This window comes from Rhinatrema bivittatum, chromosome 4, assembly GCF_901001135.1.
Source record: "Rhinatrema bivittatum chromosome 4, aRhiBiv1.1, whole genome shotgun sequence".
Classification (NCBI taxonomy): domain Eukaryota; kingdom Metazoa; phylum Chordata; class Amphibia; order Gymnophiona; family Rhinatrematidae; genus Rhinatrema; species Rhinatrema bivittatum.
This window is the reverse complement of record NC_042618.1, coordinates 62,987,045-63,009,024: the sequence shown is the minus strand read 5'-3', so window position 1 is coordinate 63,009,024 and position 21,980 is coordinate 62,987,045. Positions and strand designations below refer to the sequence as shown.

At 40.4% G+C, this 21,980-nt stretch overlaps 1 protein-coding gene and 1 long non-coding RNA gene across 9 annotated transcripts in view; one reads left to right on the top strand and one right to left on the bottom strand.

The window, feature by feature from the left end:
• The window catches only part of LOC115089859, a 30,134-nt gene extending 20,456 nt beyond the window's left edge, over positions 1-9,678 (bottom strand). Inside the window, exons 1-2 of the long non-coding RNA XR_003856253.1 lie at positions 9,370-9,678; positions 7,547-7,633 (exon numbers count right to left, since the gene is read on the bottom strand). This is a non-coding gene — a long non-coding RNA (uncharacterized LOC115089859). The remainder of the gene's footprint in view (positions 1-7,546; positions 7,634-9,369) is intronic.
• A 35-nt stretch (positions 9,679-9,713) lies between these two features.
• ARID4A (AT-rich interaction domain 4A) overlaps positions 9,714-21,980 on the top strand; it is a 178,111-nt gene continuing 165,844 nt past the window's right edge. Inside the window, exons 1-5 of one of the 8 annotated variants that reach the window (XM_029598224.1) lie at positions 9,714-9,938; positions 10,989-11,123; positions 14,521-14,631; positions 16,081-16,146; positions 18,837-18,927. In XM_029598224.1, coding sequence (XP_029454084.1) covers positions 11,043-11,123; positions 14,521-14,631; positions 16,081-16,146; positions 18,837-18,927 — 349 coding nt within the window. In that variant the 5' untranslated portion in view covers positions 9,714-9,938; positions 10,989-11,042. Of the gene's footprint in view, positions 9,939-9,972; positions 10,092-10,988; positions 11,124-14,520; positions 14,632-16,080; positions 16,147-18,836; positions 18,928-21,980 lie in introns of those variants that run through there. The other 7 variants (XM_029598218.1, XM_029598217.1, XM_029598215.1 and 4 more) reach the window with 7 other exon arrangements.

The window sequence follows — 21,980 nt, the reverse complement described above, 5'->3', positions numbered from 1 at the left end:
TTTTGAAATATTTTCCCAGCAAAGATTTTATCAGGTGAAATTTTAGGAACACATCAATGGATATCAATACATTTAATTGATAATTATCAATACTGAATGTATTGCTAATTAGTAACTGATTCTCTTCCAGTAGCACTTAACTACACAGCACGTCCTAAAGCCAGCAATGAAAGAAGAAAAAGATAGCAGTACCATCCATTGTGAAGTAGTGAGTTTATTTCCCAAGAGATGGATGGGGCAACAACCCCCGCACCCAAAAAAAAAGCTAAGAGACACACACAACATACAATAGCCAGAAAGTTACTACTGGCAGAAATCCTACTCTTAATATTCAGACTGTATGTTACAAGCTGACTGCTGTTAACCACCCATGCTTATCAGATAATGCCCCCCTCCACTACCCTTCAAAAGGTTCCAAAAAGACACCTAAGGACTTTCCGTAAACTGGAAGTTTGATCTCCATCTGCACGGTGTGGATGCACTGCAAGGCACTTACTAACCCAGGAGTTCTCTGCAAAAGCACACACTGAGGAGGCCCACTCACATGTGCTTACTAAGTACTGACTTTCAGACACACGTGTCATTCTTGGGGGGTACAAAGAAAAGGCTTTAGACTAAGGCAGGCTGTGCATTATTGTGAAACATGAATACATGAAACAAAATGCAATCAGAACACAAGAATGTAAGGCAGTACTTAAGAGACCATACAATTCGTCTTCTACTTCTGGGAGAATTCTGCATAATTCCATGCGGGGAGAATAGCGTCAGCCTACACAGACTAGAAGAGGAAGAAGGCAGCAGAGTCAGCCCTGCATAGGTCATAAAATGCTGCAGCAGCATTTGGTTTATTTATTTTTTTTTTTAATTCCACTTTACAGCACTTCAAAGCAGATTACATTCAGGTACTGCAGGTTTTTCCTTATCCCCAGAGGGCTCACAATCTAAGTTTGTACCTGAGGCAACGGAGAGTAGAGCGACTTGCCCAAGGTCACAAGAAGCCACAGTGGGAATCGTAGTCCTCTGCTCTAACTGCTAGGCTACTCCTCCACTACTTGCCTACACAGGCCTGGAAGAAGTGACATCCACAACCTGGAGAGAGTGCGAGCCATTGGGTGGAGTAGAATCTGAAAGGAGTGGGGAGAAAGCAAGCTGATGGATCCAGCAAGCTTTATGGTGTATTACACTACTCCCGATTTCTGTGCAAAAAAAAAAAAAATAAATTCCAGTAGCATTTTTCTATTTTAAGTTAATTACTCAAAATAGTAAATATAGTGTTAGAGAAAAATATAGTATGAAGAAATTTGTATTCTTTTTGCACAGAATTCCCCCAGAAGTGTATTTATATATATATATATATATATATATATATATATATTTTATTTTTTTTTTAAGCAGTGTGCACTTTTCTGACTAAACATGAAAATATGGCCATAATCAGGTATCTGCTCAGGACCAGTGATAATTTCATAATCTATAAGCAAGAAATACTGCTAGCTCCCTGAAACAGGGGCAGCCCAAAAGGAAAAAAAAATAAAATAAAATGCAAAAAATAGAAGAAGGAAACAATATTGAAACTATTTCAACTCACACTCCCATACATTTCCAGGCAGAGGATGCAAACCAAACCGTGCAGTTTAATTTTGTATGACTCACATCTACTGATTACACACAGTTAAAATGTAAATAAATATTTCTTTAATTTTTTTCCTAACAAAAATATTGAAAGAAACAGGGAAATATGCACAGTACCAGAATGTAATCTGCCTTGAACAGCCAACAAGCAGAATATAAATGTACAGAAATATAACATTTAAACATCTTGATCTGAATGCAGAGAAAAAAAAAAGATAACTAGTGCAATAAAATTAATTTCTGCTTTTCACCACTCAAGAGTGCAAACATGAAATGAACCATGCAGATGAGAAAAAGCTAAAAAAAAAAAAAAAAAATACAAAAATATGTTTAATATTAACTTCTAAGTTATTTTGCCCCAGTTTGATAATCCCTTTCTGTGGCTTCATTTCTGGCCTTCAAATCTATTAGAAAAAGGCAACACCATGGGGATTTGACCAGCACAGAGGTTTGGCTGCTGTAACTGCTATGCTGCAGTAGCTACCACCAATTCAGCACTGGCAACAGCTGAAAGCCCATCAGGTCCCACCTTGCAGAATTAAAATTCACCCCAACCCTGGGGGGAGATATATCCCTAGGCAGTAACAGCCAATAAAATCCTGTCTACTAGAGCTTATTACTTAAATCAATGCTAGACAAAGCACTGAAATGTGAATGATAAGAGTAAACACACAATCAGCAAAACTAACACTTAATATTTCACATGGGAAGATGTGTCAACAGTACAAAATATTCAGATAAAAAGCTAGAGTACACCTACAGAGCTTATGGTGCATCTGTACACAAACCTGTAGCATGCTGTGTTGTCCCTAAAAGAAGTAGTGCATTTAATTTTTTACTATAAACACTTAAATTAAAAAAAAAATAAAAATGGGACATGAAAGTTAATGCTGAAATATACCAATAAAACGGCTACAAATACCAGTTTTAGACAATAAAAGTTACCAAGAATTTTTACAAACATAGCCATGCCTCATGATCGAAGCACACAATGCCAGTCTATGCCTAGCAAGCAGGATTCAAAGCGCATTACATAATGTTTTCAATGTATATGCCACTCTCCTTCAAAAAAAGGCTCCAGCCTAGCTTACAACATATCAAAACCTCTCTCAATACTACATGCTTTGGCCAACAGCTGGAAAGTGTAGATGCCTGAACAGAGGGGCAAGCAAGGCTTCTCCTTGTAACCCTTTGAATGCAGAAAAGATGCAGAAAAGCGCTCTCTATACTCCCTGTAATGGGAGCAGACTTTGAAAATATAGAAGATATCTGGGCAGCAGAGAAGGGTCTGAGGTTCTGAGACCTGAAAGTTTAATACCTTGATGTCAGAGGTGCCAAAGTACACAATGAAGTCATTTTCTAGGCAAACAAGATTGTCCCACCATAGCCTGGAGACTGTACTAATACTGTTCTCCCATCACCCATGCTTCAGCACCCTGCAGTCCCCTAGCCCGATAAGTGGGGTGCAGAGGATCAGGGAACTGGATCAAAACCATGATAGATGCCATCAGATCCCCTAGGAAGTCTTATTACTGGGACTAGCACCTCCATCCTTGACTCCTGTACCAAAGCACAAATCCCTCCTGGCATCTAATGCCGTCTGCCAATGCAGGGGGGCACCCCGAGACATGAGGTAGTTACAGAAATGTCTATCAAACATTTTTTCCCATGCATAAAGGAGTAGAGAAGCAATACACTCCAGGCTTTTCTAACCAGACTGACTCAAGCTTAAAAAGAGTTCATGAACCCGAGTACACCAAGCTGTCTCAGCCTGCTATTGTATCTTTAAACTGGCATCAGCAAGATACCAAAAGGAAAGCTTTACCATTGTCATAATGTACACTCCCATTTCTTTCAAGCGAAAAAACTGATTTAGTAACCGATTTCCATACAAACAGCTTTATTGCATGCCAAGAGATATTTAAGTGCTGGCACAATATTAAAGCAATAAATAGAAAAAGGGACTTTCTTGGCATTGTCAAAATGTTTCCACAAGTGTGGATGATACTACAAGTCTATCTGAAAGGCTTCCAAAAAGCCAATATCTTTAGCAACCCCCACCATTTCTTACTTTCGCAGGTTATCATACCTGGATAGAAACCTAAGCAGCAGTCTGAAAGAACTCTACTTTGGTTCAGAGGGCAACCGGAGTCGAAAAAGTGACCCAGTGTTTAGAGAAGCTGTTTAGCATGCTGCGTCCTCCTCTCAAATACACACTGATAATATATCAGCCTGGCTTGGTCAAAAAGCAGAGTTTTCCCAAGTATATTAAGTAAACCCCAAACAAGCCAAAGACGCCTCAGAACCAACATCAGAAAATATTTCTTCACAGAGAGGGTGGTGGATGGAATTCAAAAGGGCATGGGATAAATACTGTGGAACCCTAAAAGCTAAAGGATAGAAATGAAGGGAAAAAAAAAAGTACATGCAGCAACTTGACGGTGCAGCGGTTAATTACCCTTAGCCAATAAGCCTTGATACTGTAGATGCATTACTCCATCACTGCTCCCTGCTTCAACGTCAGGAGAAGGGGGAACTGGATTCATTCAACAACTGAGGGCTCAACTTTTACAGTCTGGGGAAACAAATATAATTGTAACTTGCTGATGCGGCGGTTACTACCCTTAAACAACAAGACCGTTACTGTGACGCAACTCAAACATTGCTCTCTGCTTCAATAGCAAGGCATAACAGGGAATTGGATTCAACAGCAATCAAACGAGGGCCCTGACTTTTATGGTCTGGGAAACATAAGCTTGGGGTAACCTACACAGCACAGGCTTACTGGGCAGACTGGATGGACCATTTGGTCCTTTTCTGCCATCATTTCTATGTTTGTAACTAGAAATAAACAGCACAAAATACAGGAAGATCTAGTTCAACTGGTAACCTCTTCCCCAGCTTGATTACAGCTTTAGAAGCTGCTTTAGTATGCAAGCTCAGCCTTCTCTCTTCACCATGTATGGAAAACAGATCAGCTGAGGAATGGAAAGCATGCTCCCTGAGGGACTCCATCATGCGATCACACATGCAACATTTTAGCATGGCTGAAAGAAGGCATCTTCATTCTCTACAATGCACAGTACACCTGCCTGTAATTGCACAGCTCCCCCAAGAAGAGATCTGGATGCATTCATTTTATAGATCCTAATTATGAAAACTATGGATTATAAAAGATGCAGAAAGAGGATGTGACTTAAGTAATCTAGTTTTGTTTTTTCTAAAGTAAGTTATGAAGAAAAATGTGTTTGTTCCAGTTTCCAGCTACAATTAGAACTGTTGGACTTGCCCTGTTTTACATGCACATGCCCAGTATGGGAACATCCAGCTCATGCAAAAAAAAAAATTTTGGATCCTGGTGTTCAATGACAGCTACTGAATTATCACAGATTGCCTTAAAAGCCAACTAATCTTAACATTTTGGATATTTTTGCTGGAATAACACTGCTAGACATCTAAAGAGTTACAGCCAGCCAAAACAGAGGAAGCTGCAAATAAGACACTAGACACCCACTATAGCAAACAAACCACACCTGAAATTACAACTGTTGTCATCTTCCTCGTGGCATCAGCTGTAATTAACGCCACTCTTGTGACTACCAAAGAAGAGGCATAGCAAGTACAACTTGGAGATTGCCACTGGAATTAGCCTGGGTATCAGAAGAGAGCAACTGAGCAGCTTCCTGCAGGGGCACAGGATTAGACCACCTAAAATATTCTAATTGCCTCCATAACCACATCAGAAGCCAACATGGCAACTGTGGGGAGAAGCAGAGCATGCAAAGCCTTTTGATCTGCCCACTGCTCAGGGACAGCCCCCGTATGGTTTAGGATCGAGGCCAAATCATGAGCACTAAACATGTTTGTCAGTTGAAAGATATGATTTTACTGAAGACGAGAAGACAACCTGAATATTTAAAAAGTTCCTTGAATTTTGGAGTGTGCTCTGTCCTGCTGCTCAGATGCCAGTTTCTTAGGACTAGAGGCTAAGTCTTACTGTAGTTGTGATATTTTATCAAATCAGGTGTCAATTTCCTGTGACAGGGAGAAACAGGAGAAAAAAACAAACAGATTGGCACAGTATAAGACAGATGAAGACAAGAGCTACCTGGGTAAAAAAAAAAAAAAAAAAAAAGCCAGCATAGTTAGCTTAGAAGAGCAAGAAAACTGGATAATATGATTAAGGAGAAAAGCACAAGAACATACTCCTAATAAAAATATCAGTGCCAAGTGACTAGTCTGTGAATCATTTGGAGAAAGATACTCAAAGAACTAAATAATACAAATCAGAGACCAAGAAAATGTGGCAGGAATACACAAATGTTTATAATTGCATTGGGTGCCACTGGTCTTATTTAAAAAAAAAAAATAAAATTCTAGGCATAGACATGTTGCCTGTGCAATCCTTGTGACCTTGGGCAAGTCACTTCACCCTCCATTGCCTCAGATACAGATTGTGAACCCACTGGGGACAGGGAAATACCTAAAGTACCTGATTGTAGTCTGCTTTGAAGTGGAATATAAACCAAATAAATAAAAAAAAACCCAACATAATACCTCATGAACTTCAGAAGAAAGCTCTCAATGGCACAATGCAAGTATTAAGAGCATTGGCAATAAATTTTAGAGCTTGAATTCAGACTCATTCCCTGGCTTATGAATGAGGTATTCCTGTCAAAGTATGTGCAAAATTACCCTGCATGCAGAGATCAGAAGCATGCTGAGTAAGGTACTGTGTCTAACAGTATTTGCATTCTCTCCTGCTGGGATAAAGCCATCTTGTTAGAGTGAAGACAGGGAATAATGAATGTTTCCATAGGTTCTTATATAGTTTTTGGTGTGTTTTCTTCTGATGGCACCGTCTAAAAAGTCTAGTAGAGATGGTTTTGTTACATATGAAACGTTTTGCAAAGGGTGCAGAGTTGAAGGCTATCTTCGTGGAGATGTGACAGTCTGAATACAGTTTGCTTTCCAGTAATTTACCTCAGTGTTCGTTTTCCCCCATAATATTACATTGTTTGCTGTCTTATTCAAGCTTATCCATCTGGAAAAAAAATTACAAAATTTTTCCCCCACTAGAACATATCCCCACATGATCTTACATACAGTTTTGGACTTTCCCATCCTGGAAAATCAAGAATGTTATTACAAGTTATTCTTGTACTAGGTTAAAAGTAATCAGTACAGTCAAAGCATCAATCTTACTCTATGATGCCTTCAACTCAGTGTAATTTATCTTCAGGTACTCACTCGCCTTCAGTATGTCATCTCTCTTCCATTCTAAAGTTGATACAGTCTCCTCTGTTCTCAACTCCTTTAAGGTTACTTCTTTATGGCCCTATCATTCACTTTGAGACTATGGGGTTTAAGACACAAACAGCAAAGCTAGGGTCCTCCCAATGGTAGTGCTATCCAGAAGGCTCAGGTTCCATCCTCAACCTGAGAACACCAAAGCAGCACACTTCACAGCTCTTGGAAAGGAGACTGAATGGAAGAGCGGGGTGAGATGAAGGAGTCCCAATCAGCATACATCAGCAATACTTGTGAACTCTAAAACATACCTGAACCAGGTACTGCTGAGCCAAAGAAAATGATTAGAGATCAGGATTACTAGCTGCTTGGGACAAAGAAGCAAAATCTCAAACTCTGCTCCATTTAACACAACAAAAATCTGTTTACTGCTAAAATCTTTTCAATCAGTTTTTTTTTCTGACATAAAATGTAAGGAGGGACCAAAATCAATTTTAGTCAGTCAATGCACAAATAAGACTGCAGGTGAGATGAGAACCAGTCGATTTTGTAGAGCTTTCTGACAGGCTCTGTGGAACAGAAGATTGTCCAATGAGTAGTAAATTGGAGAGACTGAGGTTCAAAGAAAAAATTTAAAAAAGCAAGTACACTGCCTTCTACCTACTTCTTAGGATAGTTGATCAGGTAATCTTGAATAACTTCCTTTTTCCAAACTGTTTAATGAAAGACGTCAGAACAAAACCAGCCAGCACTATAGAGAACACAAAGCAGAAAATATGATAAATTTAACATGTCATGATTTCTCCGTTAATTTCTACAACAGCTCTGCCTAAATTAACCTGAAGAAAAAAAAAAAAGAATTAATTGGAAGAACACTGGAATGGCAATCTTTTATAGGGACTTTATTTTCAGGTTTTATTTTATTTTGCCTAGGAATTTCAATGTATAAACAAAAAGAAATCAGTGGAAACTGACTGTCACTGATTTTGCACCGTTTTATACAGTCATTTTTAACAGACATTCCCAGGGAAAATAAAATAAAAATTTAAAATGAAGGTCCCCATGTATTGTTCTGATCATATTGCAAGCTTTTAAAATGGAAATGCTGACTTAGCCTAATCTGTCAGAGAACATACTTGCTTCTAAATAATTTTGCAATATAAAAAAAAAGCTAAAAAAATAAAAATGTTTAAGCTCCAATTCTTCAATCCTAAATGAATTACAACCATATCTAAAGTGGACTATACAGTACTTTATATGATTTGCTCTAATTCCCTACTCAGTACTTCTACTCCCCAGAGCTAACATATATATTAAGGACAGCAGATAACTATCAAATGGTCCAATCAGTCTGCCCAGCAAGTTGCTTATGGTAGTAACCCCGACGCCATGCAAGTTATACCCATGTCTTCTGAACTACAAATTAACTTCTAGGGAACTAATTCCCTTAAAACAGCTCAGTTAAAATAGACAAGGATTTCCTCCTTGTTTAATAATAGAGTACCAGTTTTATAGCCAGTTGACAATTTTTGTCCCTAGCCAATAAAACACACTGCAGCATTATAGCAGAGCACTGCCCCTTATGTAAGGATCACAGCACTGCAGCCTATTTTTGTTTAAGATTGGATCTTCAAATCCTCTGGCTTCAAATCAGGGATTATCACTGAGCTAAAGCAGAAATTCCCACGGTAATGTGTTCTTCCTCCTCACACTTTTAGCACAGAATAGTACGATATGGGAAAAAGAAAGAAAGACTTGCACACAATATTTCTTGCCATCCAAAATAAGATGTTTTCATTTGGCAAATAATAAAGTCATTGGAAACCAGTTTATGAACATAAGCCTTTCCTACTTACATAAGAACTGAAATTCAGATGTTAGCTATTAACATCATTTGTTAGAAACATCATCATGTTGGGATATAGCAGCCTTATTTGTAGATCATGCTTGTTGTGTATACTTGCTCGATTTGTACATCGCTTAGTCCTTTGTGCATAAGCAATTCATAAGTTTTAATAAAAATAAACCTCATTAATCAGAGCCCTTGACTGTACTTATCCCCATAGAGCATGCATCTCCGGCGACATGACACACAGCAGGCAAGATGAGAGGACGCCGAGAGCATCCAAGCTCACAGCGCTTCAGAAAGGAAACACGTGAGAAGAGGGAATACAATGCGCGCCGAGTCAGCGACTAGAGCTAGGCTCCGCCCGCAGCCGCAGGAGGCAGCACCCAGGCGGGTCCCTGCTCCGTCACCGCTTCCGGCTACGTAATGCAGGGTACGCAGCAAGTCAGCCCAGCCGAGCGCTCCATGGACGCCGAAAAAAAACAGCCTTCATTTGACCTTTCGGGTTTTATTTCCCTCTCACCTTACCGAGCCCAGAAAACAGCAATTTTTCACTGAGCCAATAACACAGCAGGATCTCAAGCTCACGGGCAGACTATTGCTTTAGTGCTGTACAAAATTAATGTGAAAGAAAAACACACCTTGCGCAGCCATGGCCTTCCCTGCGAGCTCCCTTCCTCCCCGAGCATAAAATGGGTAAGATCAAATACAAAATGGCGCCGACTACTTTCAGCGGCGCAGGCGCGATGTCGCGAGCCCCCGCCCCCCTGCAGGAGCCCATAGCTGCAGCTCCCTCAGCTTAGTTCCGTTTCTATGTAACCACTACACCAATCGTGACCTGGGGCCTGCCTTACTTCACCCAGTCCCGCCAATTACCATACCCAGAACCAACATCCGGCTTCACTTCAGCCACTCAATGCTCAAGGAAGTCTGACTTAATATAGGATACCCCAATCTAATTTTCGACCAAACCCCAGCCAGTCATAAGTCGAGCCTTTGTTACCTGTGCTCCTTTTGGCCTATGAAAATTTATGGAGCGACGTGACCAATGGAAACTCCGTCTCAAGCCACCAATCAGGATTTCCGAAAGCTTCTTCGGCGTAATAACGACCCAATCCGATTTCGAGAAGGACAGCTCCTGCTCAACAGCTTGTTATTCCGCTTATTGCTCGCAATTCCGTGCGAGCGGGGAGTAGTGGGAGGCGAGTATGTAAGTGAACTTTTACGGATTTCTCCCCTAAAAATGGTTGGGCGGGTGGTGGAGGTTGACAGGCGGCGCGTCGCCGGCCGCCGAGGCCCATAGCTTTGGCGCCCCGGCGCAGCTGGCTGACAGCGGGCTCCACTTCTTTCGCAGAGTTTAAAGGTATGTGGCTGGGCAAGGAATTGAATGGCAAACAGCTGCAACTCCCGTACTTCTTGCCGCCGCGGAGCGGAACGCAATTCTCGGGGGCTGCCCAACCCCCGTTAAAAATGCCCGCGAGGAGCCGGGAGCGTGTGTGTGTGTGCAGCAGTAGTGGTGGCGGGGGCCGGGGAGTTACCGTTGCTGCTGCGTCTTAAGTTTTTAATCGCCACATTGGGAGGGAAAAGCCCAGTGTCGGGCTGTCGCCATCAGAGAAAGAAGGGGGGGCGGGCCGTGGCTCTTCCCCCCTGTAAGCCCCGGGTGGGGGCAGAGGGGCGGTTGGCTTCTTCCTAGGGCTGCGAGCTGTGCGGAATGGCCCTTGTTTGTTTGCAGCGCTGCCTGTGCGGAGCCTGACATGGTGCAAAGCGAGAGAGGGGGGGGGAGGGAGCAATGGCGACGTGACACACCGTCGGGATGAGGGAGCTAAAGCGGGAAGCGGCAGCGCAGCTCTTCTCTCTTTCTCTGTCCAGTCCCCACTACGGAAAGATCGGCAACAAAACCAAGCTGCCCCCCCTCCCCTCCCCTCAATACTTTAAGAAGTACGTTACCGGAGCTTCCCTGCAACCCGGCCAGAGAGCGCAGGAAGTGGAGCCCGGATCTACTCGATTGAGTTGTAGGAAAACAGACCGAACCCTCCCACTCCCACTAGAGCAAATTACCAGAACTAATAACCCCCAGATCCGCAGGTCAGCAAAACTCTCTTCTGTACTTATGTGCTTTTTTTTTTTTTTTTTTTAGCAGTGTTGTCGGGGTTTTCCCCGATAAAAGGTCGACTTTTTAATGACGTTATCTATGCGGTGTTTTGTTGTAAGGCATGACAGATATTGATTTCTTTCTAATTTCTTGTTCCTATTTTTTAAGCACTTGTGGTAAAGAAAAGGCTTCGAGCTGGAATCCATCAAATAACCTTTAAAGATGAAGGTACGTGGAGCTGTGGTAGAGATCAGTGAGGAGCTGCTGGGGGAAGGCGTGGAGGAATCGCTTCTTCATTTCAAGGTTCTTGTTAAATAAAACTGTGGAGCCATCCTGGGAGGCATATGCTGGCCTGGAATCTGCCTCTATACTTTCCGGGTTCTCAATTTCCTACACGCTTTATGTCTTGATCTGCAGTGATGCAGTCCCTGGCTTGACAACATTTGTTTATTCGCAGAACTAATGTTTTCAGGCCTGTTTGCTTTTTTTTTTTCTTATTTATAGTAGAAAGGTGTAGAGTTGCAGATTAATTCCAGGAGGAAATCATATATTATGAAAAATGCTGCTTCTGGATTTGTTTTGTGAATATTTGGTTTGGGGCAAAGAGATAGTAAAAGTGCATTTGACTACATCATGTTTAGAAAAGATCCTCACTTAAAAGGCAAAATATATTTAAGACTTATTTTTGCAGGTAGACTTGATACTTTAGATATCCTTAGTATCTGATTTTTTGCTGCTGTTTGAAGTGATACAACACTTTTCAGTAAAGCTTTTAATCTGCATTTACAAAATTGTTGCATGCATTTTGCAGTCCCAAAAGATTGTCATACCACTTTTCACATGAAGTTAGTTAATCCCCCAAAACTTTAATTCTGATGACTTTTTAAGTTTCTGTAGGCCTTAAGGCAAATTCACGACTCCTGAAGTGAGGAAGTCTTAACCTGGCTAGACTTGGAGTGGATGTATACCAGGTTCTAGAAGGAGGTGTGGTCTGCGGTTGAGGTCTAGGATTGCAGTGATTGTTACATGGGAGGGGGTTTAAAAGTGGGGAAAAACCCACTGTCATCCTGAAGAATTGCTCATGGTGCTGAAGTCCCCATAGGGATTGCTTCTGAATTGGAAACCCAAAACAGTAGGAGGGAGTTCAGCCAAAAAAATGTATTGAAAATACAGTCTGACTTATTTTATCGTACCATTTTAAGTTTTGGAGCTGTTTTGATCACAGAGCAAAAACTGTTATGAAAATGCACTTTTACCTTTTACATATAAACAGAATACGACAACACATAAGGACTGTAGGAGCCATCTAAAAAAAAAAAGTTTTGGAAAGTGAAATCTTTTACACAGACATCAAGCTGTTACTATAACTATAAAGTGTACTCCTGGGGGGAATGCTGTGAAAATTTTTAAAAAAAGTGCACACAGTATTTTAATATTGCAGACTGTATATTGTGAAATCTGAACAAATAACTGAGTAATAATTTTATAATGCAATACAGATTAATGCTATTACTCAAAGGTGTAAACATTTTAATTTTTTTGTGTAGCATTTCCCCAGTTATGAAGCCTGACTCTTCCACATTACACCCACTCTGCCCCAAGCTCAATTATCCTCCCCAGCACCCAGGGGTTGACTTCTCTCTCTCTCTCTCTCTCTCTCTCTCTCTCTACCCCCCTCCCCCCTCCCAACTTTCTCACCTCCCTCCCCTCAACTCGGCTTCTCTGATCCGCCAGTATTTTCTCTCTGCTCTCTGTCCTCCAGCAAGACCCCCTAGCTTTCTCTTTCTATTGCTGCCTCTTTTTAGCAAGAGTCCCATCTCTCCCCCCCCCCCCCAAGTTCACCGTCTCTGTTTCTCATCCAATCGGGCACCCTATTATTCCCTCCTCAGTTTGGACCGCACAGGCCAAGGCAGACACTGCAGGCTTATCCCTTCCAGTCTGCATGGGCCAATGTTGACTTTCCCAACTCTCTTCTGGCCCACATAGGCAGCCTGACGCTGCTGCTTTCTTGCTTCCAGCTGACATCAATGCTATTTCTTCCTTTCTTTTGGCCTGCACAGACCTCCACTTCCATTGCTGTTCCCTGCACCTAATTCTGTGGGGCAGATTCAGGATTCTGTGCGGCGCAGAATTCTCCCAGGATTATAAATGGAATAAAATATATACTGATAACAATGTCCAGAAAAACTTTATAGTTTTTAGGGATGGAATTTTGTTTTTTCCCAATTTTCAGATATTTTTCCCTCTACCTGTGTGATGACTGTGATGTAGGCGGGATAGTTTAAGCACATCCAGTAATCTTAAACTTTGTATATGACTGTGATCTGCAGATATTGTTCCCACTTTTAATGCTATGTCCAGGTGGTTCTTCCAGCAACCCCCAATTTAAGATACTAGGTTGGGTGGCTGCACAATGCTCCTATTATTTCTATGTATGGATTCTGCTAGAGTTGTTAAGCTACTTTAGGTTTTAGTTCCTGTGTTTTACTGACATTAGTGGAACCCCATAATACTTGTTCTGGATGGATACAAAATACACTTCATTATACTTTGGGGAGTTTTTTAATCAGCAGGGTTAACTGCCTGATCAGCTATAATTTATAATTCATAAAGATTTATTATGACCTTTTAAATAGCTTTCCTCACAGAATCTGGTATTGCTGATCATTTTAAAGTTGGGTTTCCTAACTCAAAGAAGTTAAGAGCATGTAATGCGAAAGGTGGAATCCATGCCAGTGGGGCCAGTCTTAAAGTGCATAAGTGAAACCTTAAAATCTCTTTATTTTGAATTATTTTTTTTAAAACTGAATTATAGCATGTTTCTACTGTTAGATAAAGCTTCCTGGCTTTTCTGCTCAGTCAGGAAGATACTGTAAAGTGCGCTCAAGTGAGCGCACTGTTTAACACCCTATTGGACACGCTTTTGGATGTGCGCCCACAACTCCTTATACAATGAGGGGTTTAGCATGTCCAAACACCCCCCTGGAACTAATAGCACTCATCACAAGCAAATGCATGATGATGAGGCTATTAGTAATTCACTCCAGAAACCAAAAATAAAGTGTACCTGAAAAAGTGTACAGAAAAGCAGAAAATGCTTCTTTCCTGTTCATCCTCTGACTTAATATCCTAGTGATATTAAATCGAAGGAACCAAAAAGGTTAAATAAATAAAATAGAAATGTGCAGGTGGGTCAGGTTAGGAAAACGGATGCTCAATTTTACAAGCGTCCATTTTCCTAACCTGTGATTGTCAGCAGGTTTGGAAAACAGGTGCTCGTAAAATTGACAGTTTTTCTGAACCCGCTGTCAGCCACCTCTCCTGGGTTCCTGCTGCTAAGAAGGCACTAGGGACGCGCTATTGTCCCTAGCATCTCCTTTTTAGCGAAACTCCTCATTTAAATGCAGTATCGTGCACCCAGGAGTAGTGACTGGGCACGAGTTTGGGAAAGCAGGCGCTCAACACTGAGCGTCCATCTTACCGCACACCTTATAGTATTGGCCTGATTGACAGACAAATGTTCTAGTTTCGAATACCTTAATTACCTTGAATTAATACTTTGTCCAGTTGGCATTTGCGTGGGAAGCAGTCCCTTTGTACATTTGGCTTTCAAGCAATGAGTGAAGAAACAGGGTAAACCTAGTCTGGTGGATGCCCTTGTAGGCAAAAATGCTTTTTATCATGTTTCTGTCCTTATTAGGCAGCAGATGAACCTGCCTACCTGACAGTTGGGACTGATGTCAGTGCCAAGTACCGTGGTGCTTTCTGTGAGGCAAAGATTAAAACCGTGAAAAGGCTGGTAAAAGTTAAGGTAAGTAGACACATAGACTAGCTTGTTAAGGATTAAACTATGACAAGGTAGGTGATAGTTCTGATTGACACACTATTCATCACAGCTGTCTTTGGTGTGTGTTGGATAAAAAGGATAAACCAAGTTACAGGACAATCATTTTTAAATATTGATTCCGGTTTGGTTAATGAATAACTATGTTCACTGTTTCATAAGCAAGCACAAGGGACTATACTGCAAGTTAATTCCTAAAATAAAACATTATTTTGATCTTGTTTCTTGAAAATATCATGCACTGTGATGACATAAAATTTTCTGCTATTCTACAAAAATTGGAAGTATACAGAGAACTCTGCGGATTAAATGCCAGTGATTTGCTTTTTGGTTTACATCGTATATTTTTCTAGTTGGCTTTCTAAAGTAGTATTTCTCTTGGATTAAAGAAAAATAATTTATAAAATTGAAGCAAAATACTTCTTCATAAACTCATATTAAAAATCAAATTTTGTTAAAAAAAATAGTACTTTCAGTACAGAAAAGATTCAGATCATTTATGCATCCTATGGAGGTAATTTTCAAAAGGATTTATGTACCTAAATGGGCTTTTGAAAATTGCTACTTTTGTGGACGTAACTCCTTTGAAAATTCACTCCAGAGTGTGTAATTTTCAGAGATGTTTTCTAATCACTGTGGATGGCATCTGCAGCATCCCCTGGCTGCAGCCAATCCGAGGAGCGGAAGACCTGAGCTAAGAATCAAACCCAGGTCCCTTCATGTGGCAATGCTGCTGAGCCCCTGGGTTAGCCCTCTGTTAGTAGTGTTTATTCTTTTCTGGAGCTTTCCTTGCAGCAGGTGCACGTGCTGCACCCAGGAGTCTTCTTTTAGTATTTTAGTATTGATCAAAAAACATGATAGCGGTATCTACAGCGCTCAAAACAATAAATGCACAGCACAATAGTAAACGTCTATTTTGTGTTACATTGCACTAGCTAAAAAGGATTTCAGTATTGTACTGGAGAATAGCAGGCAAAGTCACTGGTAGTAGCTCTGGGTATTCAATATAGGGAAGAAATGGGGTATTGTATTTACATGAGCACAATAGTATTTGTTAAAACCTTTTTTTTTTGTTCTCTAATTTTTTTTTTCTGAAGTTCGGGGAAGAGAGTAAATGTGCTTAAGGGGGTGAGTGGTTCACAAGAAAGCCGGTGTGGTACCGGAGAGCAGTTGGGAGGGATTGGGAATGGGGAAGAGTTAAAATCTGGTTTGTGCGACTTTGTCTTCAGTAATCTGATTTCTCCTAGTGGGATTTTTTTTTTTTTTTTTTAATGGAAAGAAGGAATTGCTTTTAAAGGGTGCAAAAGGGGAAAGCGTACTGCTTGCCGAGCGTAGTCTTTCTGAGAATTGTACAGATCTACCCTCAGAGTAGTTGGTTGGAACATTTATTTCTGTATGTGGCAAAATATTTTTCAGGTGATCTTGAAAGAGGATAATTCCACACAACTAGTCCAGGATGACCAAGTGAAAGGCCCTTTGAGGGTATGTATATTGCAAGACGGAAGTAAAACATATGATTGAACTTTTAATAGAAATTCTTTACGTTGCATCTTTACTACGAGAAAGTCTTTTCAAACCTTTCAGTATTAAGGGCTAGAGTGTTGGAAACAGATGCAGTTACTGAGGTTTTATAGAACAAAAAATTGGATAGGAAACCTGTTTGTGTAGCATTTGAAAAATGTTGCTGGTTTACCAAAGTTAAAAATGCTTTGCTTTTAAACTGAATCCTCTCCGAATCCCTTAGCCATGTTCTAAATAGGATGTGTAGAACATTAGTCCTGTAGGTCACGCTGCTCTTGTGCTTTATCTGTGCTTGATGGAATGGCCTTTCAGTATTGCTCACCCAGTGAAGAACAGGAATATGAAAATGTGGTGTCCAATTATTAAGGAAGCCAGCATCTCATGGCAAAGTGAAAACAGATGAACTAAATTAGCTGTTTGAGTACCTAAACCTTTCCTGTTCCTGTTTTCTAGTTTTTCAAAGTCTGGTTCTAGAAGAACAACTAACAATAATATGCTTAATTTATTTTTTTCAAAACCTCATGTAGAAGTCAGAGATTCAGAAGAATGTAATGTAACTCAGCTGGTTTACAACTTGGTGCACTTCCTATTTAAATCACTGTTTTTGTCTTGGAACTATTGAGGTTACATTTTTCCCCTCCAGCTATCTATATCCTTATAAATGAATGCTCCATTCCTCTTGCAGGAAAAATACTTTATACTGGTAGCAAATCTTCATTTAGTATACAACACTGTTTGCATTTTATAATTTCAAAGAAGAAATGTGTCCTTTTTTTAAATTTTTGGGTGTGCAGAGATCTCAGTTTCTCTCAGAATAGACTTAATAGGATTAGGGCACACGCAAGGGCTGTGATGGGGAGCACACACCTCCAAATGAGTGTAACTGTAAAATGAGGGTTTGCAATCATCCAGCCCCACAAGTATTTTGCTATAGTGGTCTCTCTGGTTTTGTGTTGACAGAATTCCATTTCTGATTTTTAACATAAGGCATTTCTCTTAAAGCTCTCAGTTTTTGAGAAATCGGCAGGATGCCGCCGGAACTACTCGGCTGTGTTCTGTTCTGTTGGCTAGCTGAGTGCATGTGCACACAGAAGGCTGATGTACTGCTCAGTTTGGACAGCTGTTGATTTTAGTAGCTTTTTTTTTTTTTTTTCTAAGATAGGTCTGTAGCTGGCAATAGCAGGTACCACATGTGGGCCAAGGAATATTTGATCCCTTGTGCTTATGAATACAATATTTCTAATTTCATTTTCTGTAATACATTTTTGACATCTCTTTTATAAAGAGAAAGCAATTGTACTTGTGTTTAAGGACTTAGGAAGTTGGTTTGCACCATTGAGGTTTTTTCAGAGTCTGGATGGTGTATGAGGCCAGCTTAAAAATGAGAGGTTTGCCTGGAATGGCCCGATCAGATGATACTTTGTCTCACGTGCTATCTGCAGATTTGTTTCAGAGTAGCAAGAAGGCACCTGCAGAGCAGTTTTCCAGCTTATAAAACTGCAGTGAACAGACAGGTCAGTGAAAGAGAAAAATATAGCAGATGAGAATGACAGGGCCCTCTTTTGAAACTGTTCACAGTAGTAAACTTTTTTTTTTCTCCAGAAGGATATCTGAGTACTGTTAATTCAGGGGTGAAAGTAGTAATCACAGCTGCAGATCAGAGCTTAATCTGTTCTGTTTATCTGTGGACTACTTCACAATAGTGAAAATGGAAACATTCCTTAAGACAAGTATTTGTGTTACTTTATACACCAGTGTTGTTGATATTATAAGGCAGAATACCAGTCCTATTTGGACCACCTATGATTTAAAAAAAAGTGTCTTGTAGCTTCATCTGGAAGGAAGAAGGGGGGAAAAAAGGATACAGTGATGGGAGAGTTTGATATAAGCTTTGGGTGGAAAACCACTTTGAAGGAACAGCCAAAGCGCTATAAACATTGATAAGATTGGAGGATTACGGTGGAATGATGGTGCAGTTACACTAAAAGCCTGCGTCCACTACTGCCCACATTACAAAAATTATGAAAAAGAAGCACTGTTTCAAACCATGCATTTTCCAAAATAGATAACTCTGGTAAGTGGTGTGTTCATTTTACAGTAATATTCTTATAGAAAATCAGAAGGGTTCCTGAGCTCACTAGCATTACTGCTTTTTTTTTTTTTTTTCCCCAACTTGAGAGCCATGGCTTTTCTCATGTATGTTTCCCTGACACATGTTTCAGGCCAGCTAGAGGCTGCTTTAAAAAAAAATAAATAATAATTTAGTGAACACTTCTATTTGATTGAACTGAGAATGAAAAATATATAACATGTTTGGTACACTTTCCTGTGTCCTAGCTTCATTATAGCCTTTAGACCCCTGCAATAAATTCAGCAATCTCACCCTTTTTACCTATGATTCTCTTACCCCAATTCTCTAGGCAAGAAAATTTTGTAATTCAACCTTTCTACAATTTCAAATTAAAATGTTTACTTACTTAATCTAGGGGGCCTACCTCTAGATACTGCTTTTGTCGTAAGAGGGCTCTCTAAGCAGTGCTCATTTTAGAGTAGCCATGATGTGGAGGATGTTTCACAAAATTGAAGTAGCAGTATGTGTTTTGAGATCAGCCCCATGAAAATATTGTGTGTTGTACTTTTGGTCAATATAGGTTGGGGCGCTTGTCGAAATGAAGGCTCCAGATGGTTCGTTGCAAGAAGCTGTCATTAGTAAATTGACAGATGCCAGCTGGTACACTGTAGGTGAGTAGTGCTTAGAGCATGGGTCTGCCTCCTGCTGGTGAGAAAGCAACACCTAAGCTTTCAGCTGGCTGGGGAAAAAACATTAAAAACATCTGCTGGAAGTGAGGGAAAAATCAGCTTGGTCTAGTGAAGGTAACATATATATATATTATTATTTTTTTTTTTTTTTTGTATAAATTGTTGGCAAGGTGTACTCAAAATATAGGCAGGTGTTTTTGAAAGTAATACACTGGTTTTCTCTTTTCCCCCAGTTGGTGGTTTAATTCAGTGCTGAGATTTGTGCCTAGTTTGTATTGGATAGATGTGGCGTGCCACTGTTATCACAGGATGTATTTCCTTTTCTTCCTCCGGGTTAGCCCCAGAGATGTAGAGGGTTTCTTCAATTATTTTTTCCTATTCATGATATGAGCCAGTGTCTGGAAATACCTTTCAGCTTGAATTTTAAAACTGGCAACATGTAAATGGAAGTACTCATTAGAGGCAAACAGTCCATTCACACAGACCACAAATGCATACAGATTGGTCCAAGATCTACATTTACAGATATAGTAATAGTGGTAAGCTGAGAAGGATAGAATGGTGGAAAACTAGTTGTACAGGGCAGAGAGGCAGCGATTCTTTGAGTTTATAGTCAGAGAAACTATCCAGGATCTTACCATACAAATAGAGACTGTGATTTGCCCATGTCTGTTTGGTTAGTAGCCTCAATGGTTTTGGTTGCTGTTGAGATAATTGCAAAGGTTGGTGGTCCAAACAAGGAGGAGCATGGGGGACCTGTGTGTTAGATTAAGTATGAGATCTTATATGCTTATTTATCCAGGATAGTAGATAAGTACTGGGGTAACATGCATGGAGTGATAACCCTAGAGGCCAATGAATTAAAGTGCAAATGGCTTTGCAGACATGATTACACTCGCTGTTTTTCCATACACAGTTCTGTTTGCAGATTTTTGTTTATGCTCTCTTTGCCTCTTTTTCATGCCTAATTTTTATATTTGCGAAGCCATTCACAGAAATTATGCAGTCACTAATGAACTGAAGAGTCATGCAGATTATCTTATTCAGGATTATGCAGTGGCAAAATTACATGCAGAAAATAGTACAACGTGGCAGGTTTTTTGTTTTTTTTTGCAAATACACCTCAGGGAAAAGTGTGTGATAGTCTGCAAGTTTGCTTGGGCTATATCGGAAACAAAATCCCCACAAAGCTATTTGCATGATATCTAAATGAGCAGGTATCACAAGAAAAACATCTGCTGGGACTAGCTTATTTTGCTAAAGAACTTGACGGGTTAGTACATCGGTCTCCTAAATAGGCCTGTGATCGAAGCTAGAACTTTTGAGTTTGGACTGAATTCCCGAGTTGCAAGCAGCAACTCTCCACCTTCAGCCCCCATCCTGGGAAAAAGAAATAGGAAGGATCTATCAAAAGCTTGGTATGGTTTAAGCAATGAGAGTATCCTAGTATTTTTAATGCAATGCATACCTGGAAGAAAGCTGTGGCAATTCCACTTTCCCTGTGTTTGAAACAGTCAGGCCTAGCAAATTTTTCACTTAGCTGCTTGTTGCCTTTTTTGTACTGCTTACTTAATGGCAAAGTCTTGTAATAAAAATGATGGTGCAGTTCTTGTAAATGTAGATTTTTGTAAATTAAAAACAGATGACATGCTATAATGTTTAAAGTCAATTAAATGTATTTTAAATGAAGTCCAAAAATATTTGTGTGGTTGAAAATTCAACCAATCTACATCTCTCAGGATGACTTTGTTTATTTCAGTAAATGGGAGCAAGTTTGGGCATTGCCTTGTCGGTGTACTATGAGAGCGGACACCATGGTATTCTTACAGCTGGTGTACTGCTGCTTCGGGCGTTTGTTTATCCTGTGAGATTTTCAATGTGCATGATCTCTGAGTTAATGTTTTTTTCTTTAAGTAGTATTACTTAAAATATTTTGGACCTTTAACAAGAAGTACAGCCTAGAACTAAAGGAGCCTTCTTGCTGGGATGCACACATCCATGATCCGTGTGGACCCAAAAAATACACCCTGTCAGTCACTTAGCCCCCGACTGTACCTGAAATATTAACAAAAGGTAAACCAAGAATATGCAGCGGGAATACTTGAACCACATAGGCTTAGTGGTTCTGTAATACTGGCCATTTGTAAGACGTGTGCTTTTTAATTTTAACGGAATAATTACATAATTGCATGCTTTACATTTTCTAAGCTCTTAGTTTAATTGTATTGCTTTTGTTCTGAAACATTAACTTGTTTGGCCCATTAGAATGGTCTTCCTCGGGGAGGGGTTAGGAATGTTACTTATAGTTCCACAGACTCCTAGTACAGTTGAAGGGTTTGTTGAATGATGACATTTGTCTGCAATCGACCTTTTAATTGCTTATATCTGGGCAATTATTTGTACGGGGAGAGCAACAGAACATCTGGTGGTACTGAAACCAGTTTATTCCTTTCTGACCACGGGGAAACTAATTGGAACAAATCCTGGAGCAACACCTATTAATCGGTATATCAGCACATATAAAGGGTAAGGTAATCTTTTTGGACTTCATTTAAAAATGTTTCCAACTGTGTCTCAATTAGTTTTGTGACTGCCCCTCAGCTCTGCACTGCAATGATTGCAGCACTGGAAAACAGCTGAATGCTGCCTTCTTACCGCTGTCCTGCTTTAGTTCCCAGCTTGTCACGACTCTGCTTTAATAGCAGCACCCCCAGCTACCCTTCTTAGTCGCCTAGTGCAGATCCAGGATGCCTTGTACTGTTGCTGCCATGGGTGCTGGGTCGGGGGGTGAGTGAAACAGTGAGCCAACATGTGTTTGTGAGAGACTGTGTGTGTAAGCAAGAGAAGGAAGGCTTGTGTGAGAGAGCCTGGTCAGGTGGGTGGGTGTGTGTGATGTATGTGTGAGAGACTAGTCGTGGGGCCCTAAGGAAAGAGGACTGTGAGGACGGAGCATTAGCTACCATTGCTGCTTCTGCTGTGGGCTATTGGCCTGCAAGGGAGAGGAGAAGGAGAGTTGCTGGAGAGGGAAAGTAAAA